Source organism: Nuphar pumila, chromosome 5 (genome assembly GCF_984573655.1).
Source record: "Nuphar pumila chromosome 5, dmNupPumi1.hap1.1, whole genome shotgun sequence".
Lineage (NCBI taxonomy): Eukaryota > Viridiplantae > Streptophyta > Magnoliopsida > Nymphaeales > Nymphaeaceae > Nuphar > Nuphar pumila.
Genome location: NC_143253.1, coordinates 5672868 through 5690367, shown reverse-complemented (window position 1 = coordinate 5690367; position 17500 = coordinate 5672868). Strand labels below are relative to the sequence as shown.

Here is a 17500-nt window from a genome sequence, read left to right as displayed (position 1 = left end):
ATGAAGAAATTGAAAAAAATGTTATTTTTCAATTTGTTCCCTCCTTAATTCAATATCTTCCGGAGCCACCCACTTAGGCTCAAGAAGAGCAAGTTCATCCCAAAGGGGAGTTAAAGAGCTAAAATAGTCCCGGACACTCATGTCCATTTGTTTGGTGGAACGGATTTTTTCTTGACAAAAAAATTGTCGAGCAAGATCCTTTCGGGTATACATACCCTTAAGTAAAAACCAAGTCTCTCTCTCTCTCTCTCTCTCTCTCTCTCTCTCTCTCTCTCTCTCTCTCTCTCTCTCTCTCTCTCTTCGGCGACCATTGCCTGACCCCGTTCCTTCTCCGACGACTATCGCCTAACCCCGTTCCCCCTCCGGACCCCCTCACCAGGCACCCGACCCTGGCCAACCCCTCCCCTGCATCCCCCGCCTCTCTACTCCCTCGATTCGTCGGAACCTTCTGTAAACCCCCTTTGCCTCAGGCTCCACCTCGCTCTCCCCTCCCCTGCGTCCCCCGTCTCTCTGCTCCCTCAATTCGTCGGAACCTCCTCTAAACCCTTTTTGCCTCAGGCTCCACCTCGCTCTCCCCTTGCGATCTCCCTCGCCCCCCCCCCCCCCCCCCCCTTCTTCCTTGGTTCGCCGGACCACCTGCGACGGCGGACCCCTGCAATCCCCCTTGCAGCCTGGTTTCCGATTTTGTCACCTCTCTCCTCTTTCGACTCGTTGGAACCTCTTGTAAACCCCCTTTGCCTCAGGCTCCACCTCGCTCCCCCCCCCCCTCCCCCCTTGCGACCTGGTTTTCGATTCCATCTCCTTTCTCCAATGCCGAAGGGAATACCGTCGCTGCCATACTAAGCCCAACCACCGCCGCCTATTGCCTTCGGTGGTTTCGTCGAGCATGGGTTTTTTCCCTCCTCTGCTCTCCATCTTCTTCCGCAAGGAATCTGCGCTTCGAAATCAGAAGAACTATGTACAAAGGAGGTCAGATCTCTCTCTATCTGTATCTCTATCTCTATCTCTATCTCTATCTCTATCTCTATCTCTATCTTTATCTCTATCTCTATCTCTATCTCTCTTACTCCTTTAGAGCCTGGCTCCCTACCTTAGCCAAGGAAGGAGGGTGGCCGGTGTTCAAAGTCGAGCAGCCATTGTCTAGTGGTGGTTGGCCGACGGCATGTGGTCGAAGAAACCAGCAGTTATGATAGATTGAAGAAGGAACGCCCGCAGCAAACGGCTTTCCATCTGTCATCCCCGGCTTGCCATCGGTCGGCATCTCCTGTTTCCCTCTTCCCTGGTTCTTCTGTCGGTATGCGCCCCCGGTTGGCCGTTTCTGGGGCCTAGCTCAATATCGCTCATTGGACTCAAACCAGCGAGCTCTTAATTTCATCAAGATTGTGATCAATGATTGGGGGGCTGCCTTTGCTCTTCGTCGATGGGGTATTGATGTTGTCCTCCCTTTCAGACTCAAATATAGGTTTTTCTCTTTGCTTTCATCGTCCCTATTCTCCTGCCTTGTCGTGGGCTCGCTTCTCATCTCGGACGTTCAGCATTTCCTGTGTGGGGTAAGGCTGGAGCCTCTCATCGTGTGCTCTACTCAGGCAACGCGGGTTTCGTCATTCTTCTTTCGTGTGCCATCGAATCGGGCGGCAAATAAGTCATGGCAGCAGGTTCCCTCTTCCTGGTAGCGTTTCTTCCATGTCCTTTGCTCTAGATCTCAGTTAAGCCATGTCAGGTCAGGGAATTGGTGGTGTGCTGCTTGTTTCTCTCTGAATTTTCATAAGTGTCATCACTGCCACAAGTGTGATTCCTCCTTTTTCTCTCAGTGTCGCCGGGTTTGGATGCGCAAGCGTTCTGCCTTCTCTCCTTCGTTCTCGGTGGGGTCGTCTCTTCCATCCCAAGTCCCTGTTGGGTTGGGGCATTATCATGCTTGTCGGACTAATCCTCAGCCAATCAGACATTTATCCTTCTTGTCGTGGGTGCAAATTGGTGATCTTCAGCAGCCGACAGATTTCTTCCTTGCGGTCAAGATTGGCTCTATCTGGGTCTCAGTCTGGTCATCGTTCATTGCTAAGGTTTCTCAGTCCTTGTCTTTGGCTTTCCCTGCCTCTTCACCGGTGAAGGATATTCTCATTCTGGCCTGGCTCCTCGAGGAACATGTATCCAAGCCGTTGACTGTTTTGCATAGGTCTGGTTTTTCTGGCGCTCTTTCCCAAGTCTCTTTGGTGGCTCCTCCAGGACGTCGGTCATTCCGCATGGGGAAGGCACCATGCAGTCTATCCCTTTTAATGATTTCTCTTCTTGGGACCTGACATTTTTTTCTCCTCCTGGACAGGGACCTCAACCTGCCTATTCTTGCGCACCTTCCCAAGTCTTGTTCGTGTCGCCTTCAGGTTTGCTTGCTTGGGGTGGGTTTGACGTCCTTCTGACTTCTCCTTCGCAGCTCGTGCCACCAAGTTTAGCCTCGCAGTCCCATGCCACGACCTGCTCTCATTTCCATCCTTTAGTTTAGTTGGTCATTTCTTCACTTCCTTGGGACTCGGTGTTTTCTTCAACCTTCTTTCATTTCAGTTATTGCTCAGTGACGCGGGTGAACAGTCTTGCTCATGGTGGCCTTAGTTCAATATCTTTCTTCATTCTCTTTTCATTCCAAATCTCTGCTTACCCTGTTATCCATATTACGGCAATACATGTTGTCTCCAACCAGGCCTACAGTTGCATGGTGATTGGCTTCTCGGTTCCTCATCCTCGCCCCTTTTTTCCTCGTGCCCTAGAGGTTATCTCATCTTATCCACGTCTGGTTTCTTCGCCTATCATTGCCCTCAACAACGGTATGTCAACCCACTTGCCTTCCTCTCAACTCCTTCTGGGTATTGAGATCATCGACGTTGCTTGGATGTTGGATATCTCTCTTCGCATCTCAACTGCTAGCTCTATTGGCTATCATGGATTTGACTATTTCTGGTCTACACTCTGTTTCAGAGGATATCATCCCCCCCCCCTCTTGGTTCGTCTGGTTCTTCACAGAATGACTCTCCTATTGGGAATGTTCGACGTTTCTCCACTGGTAACCGCAGACAAAGGAGAGTTGTCTTTCTTGCATCGGTTTCTCTTGGTTGGTCTCCTCGTAGATCGCCCAGGTCGCGGCAGCCACGGATCTTTTCAGATTTTATGCCATGAAGCTCATTTGTTAGAATATTAGGGGCCTCAATTCTGCCCCCAAGCGCTTGTTTTTAATGAGTTGGATTAGACAGGCTAATCTTAACTTGTTTGTCATTTGTGAAACTAAAATGGAGGACATCCCGCTTGCGATCGCTTCTTGCATTTGATGGGGTGCAGATTTTTTCTTTAAGCCTGTGGTCAACCACGCCGGTGGTATTCTCCGCCTCGGTAAGAAGTCTTTAAATTTATCGCAGCTGGACATGGGTCTCTACTCTTTGTTTGTTGCCTTCAGCTTACAGTCAGTTGGTCGAAGAGCAGTAGTGTTCATAGTTTATGGACCCAACCTCGCTGCAAGGAGGCCAACGTTTTGAGGAGACCTTGATATGGTGGTTACTTCTAATGATCAGTGCCACCTTATTATGGGCGATTTCAATTTTATCAACCTTCCTAATCCTTCCATTTGAGGCTTCCAAGACTTTATTCACCGCATTTACTTTATCATCTTCCTCTTATCGACGAGCGCTTCTCTTGGTCAAATAGGCGATCATGCCCATGTTGTTGGGTTCTTGACAGGGTATTTGTCACCCCTTCTTTGTTGGACCTCATCTCTGACGTTAAATGTGTCTTGCTTGTGCCCTCTATCTCTGACCATGGTCAGTTCATCACTCTTTAGAGGGATGGCTTCTCCTTCACCAGGTGCTTTGTTTTTTAGCAACGGTGGCTTCAAGAGCCAGATTTTAATTCAGTTATTTCTGTCTCTTGGTCTAAACATTATGTCAAGCATTGGGCTGCTTTTTGGCTTACCAACACGCTTTTGCATCTTGCTAAGGATATCAGTGTCTGAATCCATAATTGCAACGTTGTGAAATTTCAATATTTGGATGCCTAGGAGCGTGAGCTTTTTGAATTATACCAGTCTATGTCTTCCTCTGATGCTTTTTTTGAACCTCAACTTTTGAGTTTCTAAGCTAAGTCCATTGAGCTATCTATGCTTTTGAATAACTGGAGAGTCAGAGATGAAATCTATTGGAAGCAGCGATCTAGGGTGAATTGGCTCAAAGTCGGTGATGGCAACACTAAATTTTTTCACTCCTATGTGTCCCATTATCATCAAAGGAAGGTCATCTCTTCCATCTCCATTGGGGGTGTCTCTTTCTCTGAGCAGCTTGTCAACCCAACTGTTACACGTTATTTCAAGTCTATTTATGCCTTTTCGGTGGTTGTGAAGGAGAAAATTGGGTCTGTCATGCTACAAGCGATCTCTTATGACCAAGCATGTGCTTTACAAAGAAGATTCTCGGATGTTGAGATCCTTCGTGCTATCAAGGATCTGTCTGGTTGGAAAGCGCCTAGCTTTGATGGGTTTCATGTTGACTTTTTCAGGATTTTTTTGGATTCTGTCAAACCGGACGTGGTTAGCCTCTTCGATGAGTTTTATTGCAATTTCAGGTTGTCATACCCTTTTCATTTAGCCATTATTTTGCTTATTCCTAAATATGTTGATGCTTCGAATATCTCTCAGTTTCGCCCGATCTCAGTGACGAGTGCTCTTTATCGTATGATTGCCAAGGTTTTGGCACATGGGCTGAAATCGGTGGCTCAACAGATCTTCTCGGACTCTCAGTTCGCCTTCATCTATAATAAGAGGGGTTCATCATTCTTTTTTCATAGGAACCGAGGTTGTGCACTCTTTGCATCTTTGCGGTCAGCCTTCTTTCATTCTTAAATTAGATTTTCATAATGCAATTGATTCAGTGCAATGGCCCTTCTTATTTTAAATGTTATCGAACTTCAGGTTTGGTCGTCGGTTCTTTGGCTGGGTTAGGGAACTAGTCTTAAATGCCCAAGCTATGCTGAATATCAACGGTACTTTTGGGGAATGGTTCAAGCTGCAGCAGGGTCTACGTCAAGGTTACCCTCTTTCGCCTTTATTGTTCAATGTGGTTGCCGAGGGTCTTGTTGTGCTTCTTAAGCGGGCCGCTGCCTGCAGTTTCATTGATCCCTTACCGGTTCAGGACTTCCATTTTCATGTTCTTATTTATGCTGATGATATGATCATTTTTTGTCGCGCTAGTGTTCAGCAGATGCTTCAATTCAAGCTTATTCTTCTTCTTTTTCTCTCTCTTTTCGATCTTTCTCTCGATGAGCAAAAGTGTTTTCTTTCTATGTTTCACGTTCAGCCCTCTATGTTAGTTGTTGGGCTGAAGATTTTTAATTGTGTTACATCTGACTGCCTATGTTGTACTTGGGTTTGTCGTTACAAGTTAAGTGTCTTTCCTCTGTGGCCTGGGCTCCGATGCTTCTTAAAGTTAAGCGCAAATTATTTTTGTGGCAAGCTTTTTATCTCTTGTACGTTGGTCGCCTAACTTTAGTGAAGCATGTTCTCTCGACTATTTCAGAATTCTTCATGTCCATGTATCTGATGTCTGTGAGTGTGGAGAAGTAGCTGATGCGTCTGCTGGCATGCTTCCTTTGGTCTGGGTGTCATCTCAAGGGTAAGCACCACCTGGTTGGCTGGCGTTCGGTGGTTTTGCCGCGTTCTATGGCTGGTTTAGGTGTTCCTGCACCTAGACTCAGGAGTATTGCCCTAGTTTCTAAGCAATGCTGGCTTGCTCATCAACCGGATAATCCTTGCGCTAGTTTTCTTCTCTCTAAGTATGGGCCTCCTTCTCTTCTTTCGGTTTTCCTCCATTCGTGGCCTGGAGCATTTTTTCATCTGCGTAAGTCATGGTTGTCGGCTTTAGCTATCTTCAACAACTATTTTGATGATCTCGCTGATATTGGTAACTGGGTGCATTGGGCTATAGCTCCTACCGGGAAGTTCCTGACTAGCAAAGTTTATAGATCGTTGCTTCCCCCGGAGAAGCTTGGTTGTCCGAATCTGGGCTATGGGTGAAGGGGCCTTCTCCTTGTTCTGGGGTCTTGGCTTGGTTAATCTTGCTCGATAAGGTATAAACTCACTCTACCTTAAAGAGGTGGGGCATCCAGCTTCCGAGTTGTTGTGTGTTTTTCCATGCTGCTAAAGAATCTTTGTTCCACCTCTTTTGGTCTTGCCCTATCTTTGTGGAGATATTTTGTAGGACTTGGAGGCACCCAGAGGTTCTAGTTATGGAGGAGTCCTTTGCGCTTGACCTCATCTTGGGTTTGGTCTGTCTTCAGCGCAGTAAGCGGTGGCGGTTAATCTGAAGGTCATGGTTGTTTACCACTTGGTGGTTCGTTTGGATGGCACACAACGATGTTATTTTTCGAGAATCTCCGGTTCACATTAATCTTCTTGTGCAAAAAAAATCTAGTGGACGTTTACGTGATTCTGCATATTCATTTTCTCGATCTTATGTTTTCTTCTGTTGTTGCTCTGCTCTCTCCGAACATTATTGGTTTTTCGGCTCCTGCGTGAGCCGCTTGTTTTTTGTTTGTTTTGCTTCTGTTGTTCTGCTTTTGTTCTCTTTGGGTTCAACTTTGTTGACCCTTTTGTGGTTTCGTCTCTCTCTCTCATGAGTACAAGCAAGAGTTCCCCAGCTGGCATTAGAATTAGATTTGAGTGAACAAAGTAACCATACGAAGCCCCAAGGGGAAGCAGATCAGGTCATGCTGAACAAGAGCATTTTTGCTCATGCCGACATCGTGGCCATCCGATTTGCATTTTAAAAAGCTCAAAAGTCAACTAAACCATGTGGCATTCATCCAAAATGCAAACATACGTCCACGAGGCCCCATGAGCAAAAATGCTCATGTTCAGCATGACCTGATCTGCTTCCGCCCCAAGGGGGTTGGCGTAGTGGGGTGGGAGCCTTGGCTGCTAGATGAGCAGTCAAGGTTCGATTCCTATGGGTGTCACCCTTCTGCACAAGCCAATGCATGGCATAGGCCCTATGGGCATGGTTCCTAACTTCGGAATTTTACGCTGTTGGCACGATGATCGTAGGTATAGCAGGCTGAGCCAGCACGACCAGGTCTTCGTGCCGGGTGTGGTTTGTTCGGGTTATGAATAAAAAAAAACATATGAAAGTCGATTGAACTTTTATCTGGAAATACAGCTGTATAAATTAAGGTAATTCTATTATGTGAAACATTAGGGTGCTTAGTCTCCCCCACAATATTCTTCTGCCTTTAAAACAAACAAAAAGGGACACGTCAAACCTTGCTCCTGTATGCATAAAGTGGATACCTTTGAGAAAAGCAGAAACAAGAGGAACTGTTGATGTCCACTTTTGCTTTTAGGTGAAGTTCCCATGCATTCTTTTTCCATTTATATGAATATATTGACATTCATCCTTCAACCCTGACCCCGTTATTGAGCAACCACTGTCCTGGAGTTGCGACACTCTTTTAACATTATGGGGAACATAATTAATTAAGATGATTAATTATATGCTGACATAGAACACAATAATACCACCGTGGTGTTTACCCATGGGGTCAGCAGGGTCCTGTGTCAAAGCTGAAGGCCCAAGATCGAATCCCGATAGCACTTGGGACTGTGGTTGCTTTATCACAGTTGGGCACATAAGGCTAGGTGGTCGCGTCCTCAACCTGGAGTTTTACTCTGCAGGAGTCTGGCCTATTAAGTGACCTAATTCTCAGTTAGGGTTTTCCTTTATCAAAAAGAAATAGAACATTATAATGCACATTAATTAGAAAGATCTTTCTATAGTAGAATGATCTTGGTTACCATTATCAAATATTTCAAGTATTCTATGCTTGATACTTCAAAACAATTGGTGGATACGGAATGTGGCCAAAATGATTACCATTATCATATTAGCAAAGTGGCCAAAATGATCTTTCCCCAAGTAACTATCTTGTTTAGATTGGCATATAAGGCATTTATAAAGTAATTAATTCACTGAACCATGATTTTATCTAGGATCAAAGTTGTCCCCTTAATCTCAATTAACTGAATTTGTATAGCATAAGGAATGAATTAATTTGGTGATTAAATTAACCCCAACTTTCTTTCAACAAAAATGTTGGTTTTGTTTACATAAGGGTAGGTTTGAATTTCGAACCTCAAAGCACAAGTAACATTGATCAGATAATGAATGTACAACTATTGCATCCCACAACCCAATGTGAATCTCAAACGAAACTATTCATATTTATGGACCTGACCATGAACATGCAAACCCACATCCGTATTCAGGTTTACCCGGACCAAACCATATAGGGTCCATGTATGGTAACAAATAAGACCCGATTTAGACCCAGGACCGGACCCGAAGGTCTGATTAATACATGGACCCAGGTATAGTTTGTGAAATTTTATACCAGACCCCAACCTGACCCGAGTTCTGATTAAGTCCCTCAATTTTTCAATATAAACATGATAAAAAATATTATTTTACTTGGTCTGATTCATGTAGTTCTTATCGGATCTGGGTATGGTTTCTCTTATAGTATACCCACATTGGACCCGATACCATACCCAAAAATTTGGTCCAAGTCTGGTTCCACCTGAACCCGAACCAAACCCGACCATTGACACCCCTATTCATGTGACACTTTGAAACTCTGAGTGTGTTTTAGTCTTTTTGCACCACATTGTAAACACAAGCTAACCAGTAGGAATTTTTATTTCTTTTAAAATATTGGTATTTTCATCTTTGTAAGCAATGGTTGTCATCCTCAGCCTTTTATGAAACAACCCTGGCCTAATTAAGTGCTTGAAGGTTCGGGCCCAGCTCATGACTGCATGCTTCGTACAAGTCCAGGCTTCGAAATAGGGTTTTCCACTGGTTGGGTCAGGATGCACCCCACTCAACCAAGGTCCCGTGCCTAGTTAAGCCCTACCAGATCATGCTACCCATCCAAATAGTCCCTATAATTAGTGCATTCTCTACCAAAACCAGATAGCATATCCTGGTTCCCCACTATCAAAATTGGATACATATTTTGCAATTATGTATGATTAATGCAGGTTATGATACATCTTACTCCGACCCAAATCCAGAATCTTTTAAGCCCTATATGCAATGCATTATATCTGGACTACATGCCTCATATTTAGTGATGTCAATGAATAGGATTTTATCTTATATTCATTTAATTGAATTTGGTAAACCAAAACCATATCCGATTATAATCGGATGCAGATATGGTTTTGAGTTTTTGTGAACAAATCTGACAAATATCTGAATTTGATGGATATCCGAATTTGTTTACATCTAAATTCGAATCAGTTTAGCCAACATTCGATTAATTGAATATGGTATTAGCCACACTCAATTTGAATCTGAAACCATTCACATCCCTACTCATATTGTCCTTAGAATCACAACATAAAGTTTTTTTTAAACACCACATCACTGACCTCACACTGTCAGGCCTCCTGTTGGTAAAACTCATGAGATCCTCCTTGCTGATAGGGATGTCAATGGATCAGATTTTACCAGATATCCGACCAAATCCAACTCCATTTTGTTGGATTTGATAACCCAAAACCATATCCAGTTACAATCGGATGAGGATATGATTTTAATTTTTTGCTACCGAATCTGACAAATATCTTGATTTGAAGGATATCTGAATCCAATTACATGAAAAAAAAAATCAATAGGTTATAAGTTTTTCACCATCTGAATTTAAATCCCATTAACCCCACTTCTGATAAGTCGAATCTGGTATTGGCTACATTTTACACGAATCCGAACTGTTTACGTCCCTACTTGCCAAGCAGAAATTACACCCAGCTTAGCTTTGATATTGCAGTAAGGAACGTCTCCAAGGGCATCCTGGAGGGTAGATCAGGTGTAATGTGATTGCACACTTTTGATGTGCAGTTGCACCTGATCACGCACAATATGCTGTTGTGCCACTGCTGACAGGCTGTATCCCAAAGATGGAGGGTGATCAGGTGCAGCAGCACACTGAAACTGTGCAATCACATTGCACCTGATCCTCCCATGGTCAGCCCTAACAAGGCAGGCAAAGAACTCGTGGGCCACATCAAGGGATATGTACGTTCAATAATTGGAAAGAATTCTCAACAAAGCAGTAGACACTGTGGTAAAATGGATGTTATTAAACATAGGAGTCAGAAAGCCGTTGACGAGGCCAGTGCTTGGCAATTGGCATCTTGGATATGAATTAAATTAGGGTATTAGCTGACCTACTACCGTTAAATCTAACGCCGTTAGGTCCAGCATGAGTTGCATATAAAGGGAAGATGGGGCTACTGAATGACGGATTCTGACCCATTTTCCTGGGGAGCCTTCTTTGATGGATCTCTTCTATTGGTAAAGGAAATACAGGTTGAGACAATAAAGGATATGGGAGGAGGTCCCTTATGCAAATCCATGGCTACCCAAGTCCAATCTCTTCTTGTTATAGCCAAAGGCAAGATCGCTCTCTCTCTCTCTCTCTCTCTCTCTCTCTCTCTCTCTCTCTCTCTCTCTCTCTCTCTCTGAAATATGGAAATTTATTTTCTTACCTTTGATTCTCTTCTGGCCAATTCCATGGCTTTTGTTTCTCTTGCTTCTTTTTATTGATTGATGCAAAACCAGTCTGCTTATTCCTGGACTTGTTTAATTTGTTTCAATGCTCTCTGGATGTTGCCTTGGGTTTCAGAGGCAACTGGTAAATAACCAGGTCACGGTAGCGCTAAAACCTGGTGTTTGCAGATGTGATAGTACAACCAGGGATAATTTGGCTCATATAAAGAAAAACAGCAAACAAGGAAAAGAAGTGATAAGCTTTTCCTGTTCATCATTTAATGCTTATGTTGTAAAGTTGGTTAAAGAGTGTTTTGAGTGACGAAGATTTGCTTTAGCTTTTAATGTTCCCTTGCTTTGATGACTTTTCCTAAGAAAGATGAAAGCTTGAAAGGAATTGTTATTAATACTGTTTCACATTTAGGGATTAATGAAAGCTGTGTGTGTGCAGAGAGAGAGAGAGAGAGCTTCTATACCCTCCTAAAGATGCCATGCTTTGTCTTCTAAGAAACTTAAAAGGACTTAAAATCTTAAAAAATGAAATGAAGGGGAAGAAGAAGACAAGATAGGAACGCTAATATATCAATTAGAAACTAAAATCGTATAACCACAACCACCACAATCGATTTTAATATCATGGACAAAGATCTGAGTGTATCGGTGTCCTCTCGCACACAGACCTTTGTTCATTAATTACAAATAGTTATTAGGTTGAGTCTTCCCAAAAATTTTAAGACAACTAAAACATTAATTATGTGGTTGTTAATAAAATATGTGCTATTTACTATTATCATCTTTTGAATAATAAGCACAACAGCGTCAATTAGGTTGGAAGTTAACTAGCAACTTGTTATCTACTTATTTGAGAAAAATCTATGTATCTTGGGAAGGGGAGGGCCTTCCATTCAAATTGCCATATCTCATTATTTTATGCTTTTATTCAAAAAAATTTATTTTTGCTCATTAAGTAGGCAGCAGTCTGGCCAATTGTCTTGTTCTTCAAAGCTTTTGCTTAGCACGACTTGAGCTTGTCAGCATGTTCACAGCTCGTAGGTGAGGCATAGCTTGGACCTCAACTCGGCTTAGATTACTTTTCCTCTTCAATTTCTTTCTGTCTTTTCTTTGTATGGTACTGGGTGGAATGGAGCATAATTTTATCATCCTCCTTTTTTTAGCCATAGTGACTTGCAATTATGGAAAAGGCAGATGAGGTATCATCCTCTCCCTATCTGACCCAGCTGGTAGAGCTCAGTTTGTCTCATCTTGTCCTCATGTTACCATAGCTGATATGGAGCACTCCCATATAGACCCCCCCCCGCCACACACACACACACACACACCACCACCACCACCACACACACACACACACACACATATATAAGGGACTGTCCAACCAAAAGAAGGTTCAAAATCTACAACCGACTGTTTCTTCTCTAATGAGGGAGTTTTTCATCAATCAGTATCATTCATTTAGTGAGCGAGTTTTGGATTATGAATTTTCAATGCTTAGATGTGTTTTTGAAAGTGCTAAAAATCAACGGCCCACAATACTTTGTATTGAAAATTTTAAATGCATTGTGACCTATCGATTTTTCACATTTCAAAAAACATGCGTATAAGTTGTAAAGTCCGTGTAAAGCACAAATATATGAAGTCTGATCAATGAGATGCTCAAGCATTGGAGAAGGGGAGTCGTCCGTGTTGGTTATAGATTTTGGACCTTACTTTCATTGTACAGTCACTTATATATATATATATATATATATATATATATATATATATATATATATATATATATATAATAAACTTACTATGAAACGGGATACCTTGTCTTAATCTATTTAACCACTAAATATTGGATCTAACCATGCAAATATGTTTTGCATGACTTATTTAATTACCTTGTTAATAGGTTTAATTATCTTCAATACATTTTAAGTTTCAATTTTCAATATATTGAAAAATCAACCACAATTCATGAAGATGGGGTTGTCCTAAAAATGGCCCAAAACATCATGTTGGATTCAACTCATAAAAATAGCAAGTAGATCATGCTAAACAAGTTCCAAAGGTTAGTTTTGCTATAGAGATTAGATCTATGTAAATCAAGAGTGTGACTTTAACGTCCCTACCCCCCACCCTCAGAGATTTATTCACCATGGATCCCTCTCTCTCTCTCTAATCAATTCTATTGCAGTCAACCTTGGAAATCAAAGTGCCATTACTAACGGTGGAAAATCACATTTCACAACGTACACCAAACAGAGACAGATATTGGACGTCAGATCTTCAAGATCCACGGCCCACGTCATTTTCATATTCTGCACACACATCACGGGCTCCTCCTCATCAATGCTTTAACTTATTCCTAACTCATATCGTTTCTTTTCCTTTTTCAGGGGTAAAGAGAATACAGTTCCAGTGAGGAGAGAGAGAAAGGCTTCAGCCTTTACCGTATCCTAGGGGACGGGACACTGAGGTCAATGTCATCTTTCCTCCTGTCCCTTTCTTAACCATTGATCATTGCAAACGCCATCTGAACGGTCAACCTTGTTCTTTCTTCGAAGTTAGAATCTCTCTCTCATTCAACTTTTCTACCAAACAGAACTAGAACTCTTCGAACGCTTTTATAGTGAAAGCCTTTCATCCATATGCATTCATTAGGTCTCCCCATCTCTCTTGTTTCCAAGGTCAGGCTTATTCTTTCTTAGAAATAATCTCTCTCTTTCTCTTTCTCTTTCTCTTTCTCTCAATTTTATATTCAAGCTTCTCTGCAACCACCAAGAAAACAAAGTATGAGAAACCACCAATTTCTCAATTTCATTGTCTTCATTTAATACTCCAACCTCTAATTTTTCCACAGACAGCCACCAAGTTAGAAAATATGGGGAACTCATAAATTTTTCCACTTCTTTGATGCCTTTTTCCCTTCTCACACCCACTACTCTCTCTGACTAAACTTTTTTTTGAAGACTCTAACTGACCCAAGAGAAGATACAAAGATGGTGACCCAAAAATATCCGAGTCTTCACCTTCTCTTCTCATTTCTAGTGTTTCCATGTGTGTTTTCCTGCAACTCTTCAGACTACCATATTGCAATGATGGCATTCCGAACCCTCACGGGGTTCGAACCGGAGACCTCCCTCAATTGCACAAACCCCATGAGAGAGATAGTCCTTCCATCCAATGGTCTCAGTGGCACCATCTCCTGGACGTACATCGCCAACCTCACTCAACTCCAGTCGTTGGATCTCTCCAACAACTCCATCCAAGGGTCCATCCCAGGTGGGTTCTGGTCCACCACCAAGTTGATGCATCTCAACCTCGCCAACAACCAACTCGGTGGGGGTATCGGTTTCCGTACGTCCGACCCGAGTCAACTCATCCCGGTTCTTCAGACCCTCAACCTCTCCAACAACCGGTTCACCAGCTTCGTCTCGCTCTCCACCTTCCAAAACCTCCGGGTTTTAGATGTCTCGAGCAATCGAATCTCGAACAACTCTGTACTTGTCAACGCTTTCGATCTCGGCAGGCTCTCATTCATCTCGATGTCGGGGAACAAAATCGGGTCTCTTCCGAATCGGCTGAATAACTCGAGTCGTATCGCTCACCTGGATCTCTCTGGGTGTAATCTCTCTGGTAGCCTAAAACCCCTCTCTTTTCTCACTTATCTGTCGTACTTGGACGTCTCGGATAACCGTCTCAGTGGTTCATTCCCGGGAGACTTCCCACCGATACGTAAGCTGAGCTTCGTAAACATCTCGTTCAACCAATTCACTGGCATATTGGACACCGAGACGCACAGAAGATTCGGAAGTTCTGCTTTCATCAACTCGGGTCTCACGGCTCCTCGTCCCCCGATTTCATATCCGGTTCTCTTAAAAGCCGGGTCGAAAACCGGTTCGAGTAGGAAAAGGAATGCCAATGCCATAATAGGTGCTGCATCGTCTGCTGGTTTCATTTTGGTGGTGGGAATTCTTTTGGGGTGTTTTTGTAGGAGGAAGAAGAGGTCCACCATGAAATGGATCGTCTCGAAACCGAAACCGCCACTTCCAGTCAAGATCGACGAATCCGGTCCGTTCTCCTTCCAGACCGATTCAGTGACCTGGGTCGCCGACGTCAAGGAACCGACATCAGCTGCTGTCGTGATGTTCGAGAAGCCGTTGATGAGCCTCACGTTCGCCGATCTCATCTCGGCAACGTCTCGGTTCAGCAAGGAGTCTCAGTTGGGCGAGTCGCAGAGCGGACCGGTTTACAGGGCGGTTCTCACGGGGGACATTCATGTGGCAATTAAGGTGCTGGAGCTGGCTAAAGATACTGGGGCGGAGGAAGCCGTTGCCAAGCTGGAGGCCTTAGGGAGGATTAAGCATCCCAATCTCTTGCCCCTCCTTGGGTACTGCATTGCAGGTAGGACATGCAGGAGCATATTGGTCATTGTGTTTATTATAGAGGATCGGTAATGTCTGTGCGAGCACATCGGGTTTCATACTCGGGGTTTGAGATCCAAGAATTAGAGATACACGTGTCTCTAGTCCTGAAACTGACCGCGTGGTTGGTAGGAGCTGTCAGTGCACGTCTCCTTGTGGTGGGATGTTGCAGGTTCAAAACCTAGTGGTACGTTGAATAATAACTGGTGAGGGTCTGTCTAACCATAGCTCGCCTTTCAAAAAAAAATACATGAATTTCAACTGAAATATGAATCTTAGATCTCTATTCTTTAGAGGACCTGAGGTTCAGTATTTATTTAACTATGTTTGTTTTTCCTTTGGCTTAGCTAAAAAAGAAAAGTGTCTCATGCCAAATTCAATACGCGGATCTCTTATGCATCTTTGGTTACTGGTGGAAAATCCTGAGCTTTCTTGATTTGGATTTGGTGAAATTGGATTCTTCTATTTGTTGGAAATGTTTTCCACAGAATCCATTTTCCATCTTTTACCAACTCAGTCGAGAAATTTAGTGCCGTGTAGAGGGATGTTGTTTAGAGTCATTCAAACGGAATTCAGGACAGCAGCTGCCCAGGTCGCCCGAGCGGTAGTGAGCCTGGGGAGAGGCTGCTGACCCCTTCATCCCAGGCTTGTCTCTCACCGGGTGTGCGGGTGGCTTTCACTGGTGGGCTCCGTAAGGGCTTGGGTGTTGGTGACTCCACCCGGAGATTACCTACTTCGGCAGGAAACTTCGTCATCAAGAAAATGGAATTAGGGACAACACGCCATCCACTGTCACAATAATTGCGTGAAAACAAACAGCGGATTTGTTGTGAAGAATGGAATGTGTTTTCTACAAATTCTTCCTAGTTCCGCAAATCCAAGCACAACCAGTGAAAATTCCAGAATTTCTTTGAAGTTTTTGGCCTTCCTATTAATAGTTGCAACTTTTGGAATCCAGCAAATTTTAAGTTTATTAATAAACTGTCCCTCAAGAAGCTCAATTTGGATCTGGTTCTTATTAGGATTGTGATCGGTCCAACTTAATCTGATCGAGGTCATTCCTTCTTAAAATGTATGCTTTAGATTCACCTCTAGGGGTGCGTTTGGATTCCCACAGATGGAGAAATTGGAATTTGATTATATCAAAATTCTTCAGTCAAAAACAAGGGAAAAAGAAATTTTGATGGAATTGGATTCCAAGTCCACCCAATTCTCGGAGTCCAAACAGATCGGTAGGCCGAGTGTGCATATATTAGGCAACTGTATCAATATGACACTCTAGAGTGGTATTTTTTGCAGGCAAGGAGAAGCTCTTGTTGTATGAATTCATGCCAAATGGGAACCTGCACCAATGGCTTCACGAGCTCCCAACTGGTGAGACCAATGTGGAGGACTGGAGCATGGACACATGGGAACAGCAGACTGGTGGGGTCCACGCCTCCGGGGAGAAAATGGGTTGGATCACTCGGCATCGGATCGCCGTGGGCATTGCTAGGGCTCTTGCTTACCTACACCATGCAGGGGACAAGCCCATTGTGCATGGCCGGCTCCACCCATCCAACATCCTCCTAGACGATGACTTTGAGCCCCGGATCTCTGATTTCGGATTCAAGGAGATTGTTGGTGGCTGGTCGTACCACCAACCTATCTACTCTGCACCCGGGTCCGATCCAGCGAGCACGGAATCTGATGTGTACAGCTTTGGGGTGGTCCTACTAGAGCTGGTAACTGGAAAAGTTGGGTCAGAGGAGATGGTGGCATGGGTCCGCAGCTTGGTACGGGAGAGGCATGGGGTCAAGGCGATCGACCTGAGACTGAAAAGGGGTGGGTCCATAAGCGGCATGGTCGAAAGCTTGCGGGTCGGGTACCTATGTACGGCAGAGTCCGGTAAGAAGCGGCCCACCATGCAGCAGGTTGTTGGGCTGCTTAAGGACATAAGCACATGCCAGTCTGAGCATGATCCATGAAGTCTTTCATCATCATCATCATGTACTTTTAGGCTCTGTACTTTTAGGCTCTTAGCCTGTACAGTGATGTTCAAAGTTTTCTTTAGGGTCATGGAATTTGAGGTGCTTGATTCTTGAATATCTTTGTCTGACATTGGTTGTATGATTTTTTCTTTACAATGATGTACCCTAGCTAGGTCACATTATCTCAATGATAAGAGATTGTTTTTTGTGTTTGATGTGCTTGAATATCCATGGTCCAAATACCACCGAGGTGGTATCCCATGTGGTAAGGGGGTCTTGTTCCAAGCTGAAGGCCCAGGTTCGAATCCCTCTCCCACATGGGACTGAAGAGATCTTTGCTAGGGGCAGAGCCGGACCTGTCAAGAGGCTAATGAGACTTGGGTTTCAGGGCCCCTGAGCTAAAAAAAAATTTAGGGGCCCATTTTTAATAGGGATTTCATTTTCAATAGGGACCTCAAAAAAAATTGGAGGCGCTGCTCTCGAACTCCTACTATTAATAGGGGGCTCAAAAAATTCCGAGGCACTA

General features: G+C 43.8%; 1 protein-coding gene across 1 annotated transcript; it reads left to right on the top strand.

Moving 5' to 3' along the window:
• Positions 1 to 12976: 12976 nt before the first annotated feature.
• LOC149836578 (calmodulin-binding receptor kinase CaMRLK-like) lies at positions 12977 to 17137 on the top strand. The gene is made up of 2 exons (XM_090005438.1): positions 12977 to 14984; positions 16304 to 17137. The coding sequence occupies exons 1-2, from the start codon at positions 13580 to 13582 to the stop codon at positions 16969 to 16971; spliced, it is 2073 nt and encodes a 690-aa protein (XP_089861564.1). The 5' UTR covers positions 12977 to 13579; the 3' UTR covers positions 16972 to 17137.
• Positions 17138 to 17500: the final 363 nt, after the last annotated feature.